Here is a 10082-nt window from a genome sequence, read left to right as displayed (position 1 = left end):
TTTTGTGTGTGTGTCCCCTGCAGCCACGTCCATGTGCACGGCTGACCAGTTCCGCTGTGGAACTGGACGCTGCGTCCGGTTGTCATGGAGATGCGACGGCGAGACCGACTGCTCCGACCGCAGTGACGAAGAGGGCTGTGAGAAAACTGGTAAGACCGTGGTTGTTGTCTTGTTTTCAGAAGCTAAATATAACACAAGCTTCAATTGTAGTCATGACAACAGCTCAGAACAGCCCTCCTCTACTTTTTGTTGAGAAACGCAGTTGCTTTCAAAAAAAATAGACTGATCAGTTTGGCAGTTCCTGCGCTGGTTGAAAGACCAATCTGTGGCCTGTGTCTTGAGATAGAAATGAACAGTGAACAGGCAGCAGAGACAAGAGGACGGTGGTAAAGGGTTTCCAGAACACTTTGCATGAACCTCTTGAACCCTTAAGCTTCCCTTAACCTCCCTGCATAAGTTACTTTAATACATTTGCATCTACTCCACCACAACAATCTCTGTTGTTTTATTTATTTTTCTGAAATGTCTCTCTGTACTGGCTTGTCATTTTCATGGCTGCACAGTTGCATAAAATCAAAATGCCTATTGGACATTTCCCTGTACATCTGGAGTCTTTATGAGACTTTTAAGTAAGCTGTTAATCAACAGTTACATGCAGTGATGGCCTCAGGTGGTGGGTCCAATGTGGTTTAGCTCACTTAATAAACGTTGTTCTGAGAGCTAAAGCTTTATTATTTTGTAACATGTCATGTATGAGTAACAACACTTTGGTAAGTGAAGGGCATGGTGGGAGATAAAGAGTTGCTATAATCATACTATCTCTGTGTCGGACAGAAGTAAGAGGAGGAGAGTGTGGAGACGGTTGATTGAGACTGGATGTGGGACCAGGTCTTACGGTTATCTGAATGATAGTATCATATAATGATGATGAAGGGTAAAATCAGGTGTTTGGATATGAATCAAGTCTTAAATCACTGCACATTTTTAGCTAATCCAGGGGATGAAATGCCTAACACATCAACGTTCTTCATCACTCTGATCTCTGCCGGTTGATAGATCTCTGTTTCTCACGGGATGTATCATCATGTCTCCCCACAGAGCGTCTTCCATGTGCCCCTGATCAGTTCCAATGTGGGAATGGACGCTGTATCGGTCAGAGGAAGGTGTGTAATGAGGTCAACGACTGCGGAGACGGGACTGACGAACACCCACACCATGACTGCCGTGAGTTGACATCAGTGTCTGTACTGCAGTGTGAAGACTGAATCTTTAAGTTGAAGCTTTATTTTTCCTTAAAGCATGTACAGAATCTGTTACACTCACTTTGAAGGGATAAGATGCCATAACGACGTCATAAAGGCTGACATGAGTATTAAACTTAATGACGAATTAACTGACATTCATTGACAATTGTCTTTGAGTGTCATTTGGTTATTAATTTCAGTGTAATTTCAACACTGCTTTAGAAGTTTGTTGTGGCAACTTGACATTATCCAAAGGAACAAAGCCTCAATCTGTTTACACAGTCGAATGTAATAAGTGTTATTACTGCATTATTACATACAATTTTTACACTGAACACTTTTCTGAGTTTTCTGTGCTATTAATCAAAGTGGCTAAACACTTTAATGCTCAGCACATTTTTACTGCAATCTGCCTGTCAGACTATGAAATGATGGTCATAATTGTGTGTAATTCTGACATTTTAACGTGAGGGTGTTGCAGAAGGTGAACTCATGAGGTGTCCAAAGGATTCATGAATGTGTTCACTAAATTTCATTACACTCTGGCCGTTAGATTTGAATATTTTTTGTGTATTAGTCACCAAAAACATCAGGGTTTGTCGTCTGGGGCGACCATTAGGCCCCCAGAGGGGAATGCCAACAGAATCATGTAGAACCACGCAGTCTGGACCATAAACATTCAAACACATTTTACTGACAATCTGGACTGTATTTGTTGAGAGTTCTTGGCCTGGACCACACTGACCGACATCACCATCCTCAGGCCTCGCTGCTCGAGGGCCTTAAATACTTCAAGGCTCAACACCAGATGAGTCAGATACTTTTTACAGCGTGTGGTTGTATTTATACTGAATCATCACGCTGTGTTTATGTTCCTGTAACGTTTCTGCGCGGTGTGCAGGTCCACGCTCCAGCGAGGGCAACTGTAACCAGAATAACGGAGACTGCTCCCAGAAGTGTCAGATGGTCAGAGGACTGGTCCAGTGCACCTGTCACACTGGATACCGACTGATGGACGACAGCAAAGCCTGCCAGGGTATCAGTGTGTGTGTGTGTGTGTGTAGACATCACAATCAGACATTAGTGTCTGCACTCCAAGTCAGTGAGCAGGCTGAGGGTGTTAATATTTATGACCTCTGCAGAGTTTGGCGATTGGTCAGTTGCTACCTTGTTTACATGTGACAACTTCCTAATTATGACATTACTATAAGATGGTTCTCCTTGTGCTGCAATGCTAATCATTCCTGCCACTTGGGAGATTTCGTGTTCTCTCTTTTTATGACGCCAAGTTGGTCGAGGGGAAACCTTTATAGCCAGAAAATAGAAGTTTAGATTGGACGTCAGGGAGAGTCCAAGCCAAGATAACAAGTCAAGAATCAATCAGTCACAGCTGTCTGAAGTCAAAACTAAGCTATCTACCTGAAAAAAAATGAAAAATGAAAAACGAAACAGGTAGTGTTTTGTTGGCAAAATATTGCAAAGGAACAAGAAATGGAAATATGACCTCTGTCTTACTGATGCTATCTTTCACTTCTTAAATAAGCCCAGACATCAGTGTTCATTGCTGCACCTCACAGAGTTTACGTGTTCTCTCCTGTTAATCAGTCGGTCTTCATGTCAGAAATTTCCATGGAACTTCATGGAAAGTTTAACTTTGAGCAGAGCGATTATTGATTACAATTCGGTGCGGATCTGAATCTGGGATTTCCGCCATGAGTCGAAAGTTATATTGCCAGAATTTTGAAACTCATGGAGACACAATCAAATCTACTTGATGTTTGTTTCCAGATTCTGAGGGTGTTTGCAAGGTCAGGAGATGAATTTAAAATGTAAGGGGTGTAGCAAGAAGTTGGATGTGGATGGGTTCCAAAAGTGAGAATGAGTTCTTCACCTTCCAGCCACCTCTGCAAACTTTGCTTTGTGTCTTGAATTCATTGTTAACCCTGCAGGAGTTTGACGCCAGCATCTCTCTGTCCCTCCCCTCGTGTCTTCTGCCTCTGTGGTCTGTTCCAGATGTAGACGAGTGTGCTGAAGAAGGCTACTGCAGCCAGGGCTGTACCAACACGGAGGGGGGGTTCCAGTGCTGGTGCGTTCAGGGCTACGAGCTCCGACCTGACAAGCGCAGCTGCAAAGCTCTGGGTAAAGACCACTGTACTGTATTTCAACCTTGACATGTGACCACAGAGAGTCGCCGGGGTTTGACCTCCAATAAAAACACGGTTGCATAGTGTTTATACTTGCTTCACCAGTAACCGTATCCATTCCTCTGCCCCGGGGTCTTGGACTCAGAATGAGGTTGGCTCATTCGGAGGGTCTGGACTAGATTTAGATATGCAGCAAAGGTAGAGTGCAGGCCTGGTACAGCAGCCCATCAATCTGCTGCAGACCAGAGTTAAACCCAGGTCAGGGCTGTCTGTCAGGCAGCTGCCAGGACCCCGACCTTCACCTCCAGTGAGATTAATGCTCGCCGTTATTAAAACTGACCATCAGTCCTAACTCACACTTTTTTGTCTCTTTTCTCTTTTGTTGCTGTCCAACTTTCACTTCATGTTTGGCCTCTTGCCGTTTCCTTTCCACTTTAATTGACATCATATCCACGCCTGTCCGTCTTTCCCCCCTCCTTCAGGTCCAGAGCCGGTGCTGCTGTTCGCCAACCGTATCGACATCCGCCAGGTTTTGCCGCATCGCTCCGAGTACACCCTGCTGCTCAACAACCTGGAGAACGCCATCGCCCTGGACTTCCACCACAGCCTCGAGCTAGTGTTCTGGTCTGACGTGACACTGGACCGCATCATGAAGGCCAACCTCAACGGCTCCAACGTGGAGGAGGTTGTCTCCACCGGTCTGGAGAGCCCAGGTGGGTACGGCGGCCAATAAGATGCAGGTTCAGATGTAGGACAACAGGCTCATTTATCATTTATTCAATTTATTCAAGTCTGCTGCTTTCTGTCCAGCTATACTGTGCTCTCACTCACTTCATCCATCACCTTGTTCATTATGAGTTCAGCAGTATGACCTCAATACTGTTCAAACTCAAGTACTTTTTTGCTTTCTCTTTCTTATTTTCAGTCTCCTTGTTTTTCTTTCTTTCTTTGTCTCTCCTTCTTGCTTTCTCTCAGCTTCAGGCTCTCTCTTGCTCATTTAAACTCTCTATTGTTTCTGTTTCACCCTCTTTCTTGTTTTTTTTCTCTTCAGTATATTTTACTTTATAGCACATATTAGCCAGATACGGTCAGTGAGCGCAGGTTTCCTAGTGTCCTGTCGTCACTGTGAGCATGGCTCCACCTATAAACTGCCTATAAAACCAGAAGTTTTGTTTTTTTTCCATTTAGTTTTTGTTCACATTAAACAAAAGAGATATTTTAATGATTGAGCTTTAGATGTGCTGGTAGGCAATTATGTTATCTTTGGACAGAGTCAGACTGGCTTTTCCCCCCTATTTCCAGTCTTTATGCTAAGCTAAGCTAACCGTATCCTAGCTGTAGTGTGTAGTGTGTCTAGTGTAGACACTAGAGTTGTATCGATTTTCTCATCCAGCTCTCGGCAAGAAAGCAAATATATGTATTTCCCAAAAAGTTATTCCTTTAAAGAGAACCAGATAAGAAAGACGTACTAGTCTCTTTCTCTTTCTTTCTCCCTCTCAAACATGCTTTTTTGGCAGGGTAAGGGTTGTTGCATAGCCAAACTATTTCCAAAAATAAGGATACCAACAAGTAAACAAACAACAGGCAGAACAACATGATGTTATAACACGTTGTTATAATAAGAGGGGTTCATATTCAGACACATTTTAAATGTTCTTTCTCTCCTTCAGGTGGACTGGCCATAGACTGGATCCATGACAAGTTGTACTGGACAGACTCGGGGACGTCCCGTATCGAGGTGGCCAATCTGGACGGGACACACCGCAAGGTGCTGCTGTGGCAGAACATGGAGAAGCCCAGAGCCATCGCGCTGCACCCCATAGAGGGGTACGAGTCCAAACTGTATAAATCACTACAGATGGTTTCAAATGTACACACACTCATATATACAAATCCCCTTTGGGTGTGTCGCAGTTGTAGTGTAGCAGCAGAGCAGGGATTAAAGTTTGGCAGCACAGCAGTGCCCACAGGCGAGCTTCTGTGTGGAAAAAGTATTTCATGAAAGGGGCAGCAGCTAAGTGTGTTTTCATCCCCAGTTTCATATACTGCAGTGGCAGGAGAGAGTTTTGGATGAAGCCCCAGAGAAATTTTAAGCTTCAGTTTATTAGGTGGCTCATTTGCATGGGATAATTGAAAAATATCAACAAAAAAAAAGTAGCTGTTCCCTCTGAGGCCGGTCAGAGCTGATAAGGACGACATGAATGTCGAGCAGAGAGGAGACTTGTGTTATATCAGACATCTGCTGTGTTTCCAATCCTGACAACCATCTGTTTACCTCTTGACAACAAATAAACAACAAAAAAATAAGTAAACTAACCATGACTGCCCCACTTTCCTCCTCAGTAAGATCTACTGGACAGACTGGGGCAACACGCCTCGCATCGAGTACGCCAACATGGACGGCTCCAACCGGCGGGTCATCGCAGACACACACCTGTTCTGGCCCAACGGCCTCACTATCGACTACGCCGGCCGGCGCATGTACTGGGTGGACGCCAAGCACCATGTCATCGAGAGGGCCGACCTGGACGGACGCAACCGCAAGGCCGTCATCAGCCAAGGTAAACTCCCACCTGTTCTCTGTCTCTTCTGCCCAGGTTTGGGTATCAAGATCCAGTTTAGAATTGGGGTTAATTACCGATAGAACAAGGATATTGCTATTGATTCCTAAAGAGCAAAGTGTGGATGTATGGAGGAAGCTGCAGCTGCCACAAAATGAAAGCCTCATGGCTGGCCGGTGGAAACCATTACTCGTGAAGTAACAATATTGAATGTTATGTTTGTATTAACAGAAGTTTAACTGCAGATTTAAGTTCAGGTCCAAGCAGAAAGGATGAGAAAGTCTGTAATAAAGTTGTCTGATTGATAATGGAGATTATTTTGCACTTGAGTTAATTAAGAGTAATCACCGAAGAATCACGGAATATCTCAGCATTTATGGCCATGGCAACCCAAATCTTCAGAAAATGAAAGCAGTTCATGCTTTCGACATATTTGAAACAAGAATTGATAAGCAGGATAGGAACTGATCAAATGTAAACATGCCCAACCATACTGTACATCTGGTGCCTTGGTTTAAGCCTCATTTTGTGGAGGCTTCATTTCTCTCTTTATCTGAGGTACATCAATGAAAATTAGATACTTACCGCCACTGCTGCAAAGCTCTAATATTAATGACGAGCAACAACTTTCATGTCTGCTTTTTCATGTTGAAGGAAATACCAAGATGTGTTAAGTTGATTGAGTTTGTGAAGTACTTTCTTAAGTCTTTAGATTATAAGATTATTTTTTCATTTCCTGCGCTTGACCAGTACCCGACCGAATTGCGCTGCAGAGCGGGGGATTTCTGATTTTCTTATGGATATTATCTTAAATATTTAAAGGGGATCTTTGAATCCCCTCACATATTTCATTTAACATACAGTCTCTGTACCTCTCTACGTTGTAAACCTGAAACATGAAGCTTTGTCAGTCGTTTTTCTAAGAACCTCACAAGTTGCTGAAGTTTTTTCATTGAAAGCTCCAAGTGAGCCGGAGACAAACAGGAGAGATGTGGTGTTCACAGGTCTGGCTGGAGTTCTGATTCTCATTAAGTACTGCACACACACATAAGGGGATACATATAGGATATAGCATGCTGACGCTACTTCATTATACCATGTGGAGTTAATCAATGCCATATATCCTTTAAAGAGCATATGCATGTGCCGACCACTGAAATGCACACACAGATGCCGCAAATGACAACATAAAGCTGTGCGTGCCTCTGTTTATGTTCTTGGTTCCTACAGCGAAGCTTGTGTGCGTGCGTGTATGCACTAAAAGGGGGGATCTGGCATTTAAAAATGTAAGGAGGCAGGGCACTGATCTGTCACAGACACGCTCTGGCCTACTTCTGAGACCTCATGCTGCAGTAAGATTTTTTTTTCTCAGGTTTTGGCTGATTCCTTTCTAAATCAGCAAACCAGCAGCCAACAGGACGCCCTGATCTCTGTAGGTTGATGGTGTGAGGTTTTAATTCAGCAGTGATGCTAGGGCTGGGCAATGAGAGCAATACAGCGGCAACAGACCAGGTTGTCGTGCTGGATCATGAGGGATGGAAGCTGACTGCTGTCAACCTGCCTTAAAATGTTTCTGTCCCTGTTCAGTTATTCCAGCTTTTAAATTGAATACATTTCAGCTTTCCGACTTCAGGTCAATACACTGTAATGAATCAGTGTTTTTTAACTTCTACTGCAGGCTGGAGGAGGATCATTGAGTCATCCATATATATATATATCCATGTACCCAAGTTAATCCGTCTACCTGTCTGTCTGTTAGCAGGCAAAAATGCATGAACAAATCTTGTGGACAGTCCTTCCTCGTAAACAAGGAAAACACAACCAAGAAACGCTTTGATTTGGGGTGTGATTCTGAGGTCTTTAACCGTTCTCAGCAGTGACTGCGAAACTAAGACATAAAGTCGATTCCAAATCATAAATGGGTTTTTTAAGGCCAATAAATCAGTTTACAGGGGTTACAAAACAGAATCATGAATTTTGGAGCGGTGCAGTGTGAGCACAGGGTTCAGCTGACAGAGTGGCTTCAAATTTGAGAGTTTTTCTTTTTCTGATGAAGTGATAAAAGAGTGTAGAGGCACATCAGTGAAGATGAAGAGTGTTTAAGAGTGCGAAAAGAGAGGGACGGGAAATGTTTGGTGAGGGTGTGTGTGTGTGTGTGTGTGTGCGCCATCAGCCCTGTGAGCTCTCCTTAATGATGTGTGCTCTCAGGATAAAAGGCTGTAATTGGCCCTGTCCTTCCTCCACAGCCTCTGTTTGCTCAGACAACACACAGGACAAATGGGACGTGTGTGTGTGTGTGTTGTGTGTGTTGTGTGTGTTGTGTGTGGTGTGTGTGTGTGTGTGCATAGTTACATTCTGAGCCGCTGTGCCCAGGAATGTTAACAAGTGTCTGTCTCCCTACACCTATAGCTTTCTGTGGGTGTGTGTGAGTGTGGATTACTCATGTTGTGGGGACATAAACCTGCACTCCCCTTCCTTTTGGGGACAAAAGGCAAGTCGCCACAAGGTTAGGATTAGGTTTTAGCAAGTTATGGGTTAGAGTAAGTCTCCAGGAAATTAATGTAAGTCAATGTCTGTGTGTGTGTGTGTGTGTGTGTGTGTGTGGGATAGCTGGATATGTGCCAGCCCCTCTGTCACTGGAGCTGGACAGCAGGAGGGTGTTGCGGATAACGCCGCTATCCTGTCTGCACACCTGTGCACCTTGACGTGGGGGACAGGAAGAGAGGCCGCTGTGTGTGTGTGTGTGTGTGTGTGTGTGGAAGTAATCATAGACTACATCCGCCTGAGGACAAATTCTGTATACTGTATACTATACAGTGATGCCTCATTCACAATAACTCGTATACAGCATGACGATACTCTGGACGTCCAATCAGTCCCATAGGAAGAAATGACTATACAATGCCCTCTTGTGGACAACAGCTCAGCTCACGGGTCTTAACATAATGTCTGAAATGTTCGTATCGATTGATTAATTTAAATGTTTTATTACGTGTCAAAAAAGTGTCACATTTTGTGTGTTTTTTGTATTTTAATTATTCTTATTTAACGTAAACCTTCACCACACTGAGCTATATGTTTTTGGATGCTTCTCAGTTTAATTAATTTACATCTGTGCCAGTTACCTCCTCTGGTCAGTAGATGTCTCCTTCACAACTGAAATCACACACAGGGCTGACCATCATTGCCTTTAAGTCTTCATGTTTATATTAATTTAGTTCATTGTCTCTTTTATTGCCGTTTGTGTGATGACATCACCCTCTCTTCTTTAATATTGTGAATTATTAGAGTATGAATGTCCACTTTAAAGTTTGGATAGTGTAAGCTTGTACATTGTTCAGCTGCACAGATAAAACACACGACCAGCACAACAATAGTTGTACTTGGTTTGTTGTTTTGTAAAAGACATAAAAAGCCTCAAAGCTGAAAGAAAAATGTGATCCAGGAAGGATAAATCAAAAAGAGGTGACCACAAAACTTTCCTTGTGTTGCTCTCTATAAGCCGAGCAGTGTCCTGTCCACCTGGATGTGACATTGTGTTGCTGGTGACCTGCAGATAGAGAGTGTGACAGATTCAGGCGAGGCGTGAAAGGACCGGGAGGTGCCACATCTAGATTAAAGGGGACATTACTGTGAAGGCCGGGTGGGACGTTTGATGCCCTGTCGGCCTGCAGCTGCTCCTCCAGCTGTCCCGGAGCACGAGGGGTGGGGGTGCAGAGACGACAAGGAAGAAGGTGACCGTATCAAAACCAGGCGCCTCGCCGCTGCCGATGACTCAGAGGAGGGAAGAGGGTGCACTGTTGTCTCCCTCATGTTAGGATAAGATCAGAAAACACCCACATTCAGCCAGCATCGCCTCGCACACCTGGACCTGTATGAGGAGGAGGGACAGAGGAAAATCTACAGACGTGGTCTCATTTTTATCAGCAAAATAATCCATTTGTAATAACTTGTAAAACTACTTTGTACTTATACATATTCTTTGACCAGACAGTTCCTGATTTGAATCATAATTTTGCCAATTTTAGACTATCGATCTAATTTAAGAAAATTTTGGTAGAAAAGCATATATATATTTCTTAAAGTAAGGTATTGAATCATTGGTATTGGTACAGAAAGTCAGGTATTGTATC

At 43.7% G+C, this 10082-nt stretch overlaps 1 protein-coding gene across 1 annotated transcript in view; it reads left to right on the top strand.

Moving 5' to 3' along the window:
- The window catches only part of lrp4 (low density lipoprotein receptor-related protein 4), a 56170-nt gene that overhangs the window by 28664 nt on the left and 17424 nt on the right, over window positions 1-10082 (top strand). Inside the window, exons 7-13 of the mRNA XM_070901781.1 lie at window positions 24-149; window positions 1099-1224; window positions 2146-2280; window positions 3258-3383; window positions 3871-4101; window positions 5059-5215; window positions 5732-5949. Of these exons, the coding sequence (XP_070757882.1) occupies window positions 24-149; window positions 1099-1224; window positions 2146-2280; window positions 3258-3383; window positions 3871-4101; window positions 5059-5215; window positions 5732-5949 (1119 nt within the window). The remainder of the gene's footprint in view (window positions 1-23; window positions 150-1098; window positions 1225-2145; window positions 2281-3257; window positions 3384-3870; window positions 4102-5058; window positions 5216-5731; window positions 5950-10082) is intronic.

This window comes from Enoplosus armatus, chromosome 1 (genome assembly GCF_043641665.1).
Source record: "Enoplosus armatus isolate fEnoArm2 chromosome 1, fEnoArm2.hap1, whole genome shotgun sequence".
NCBI lineage: Eukaryota > Metazoa > Chordata > Actinopteri > Centrarchiformes > Enoplosidae > Enoplosus > Enoplosus armatus.
This window is presented reverse-complemented; position numbering and strand designations above follow the sequence as displayed.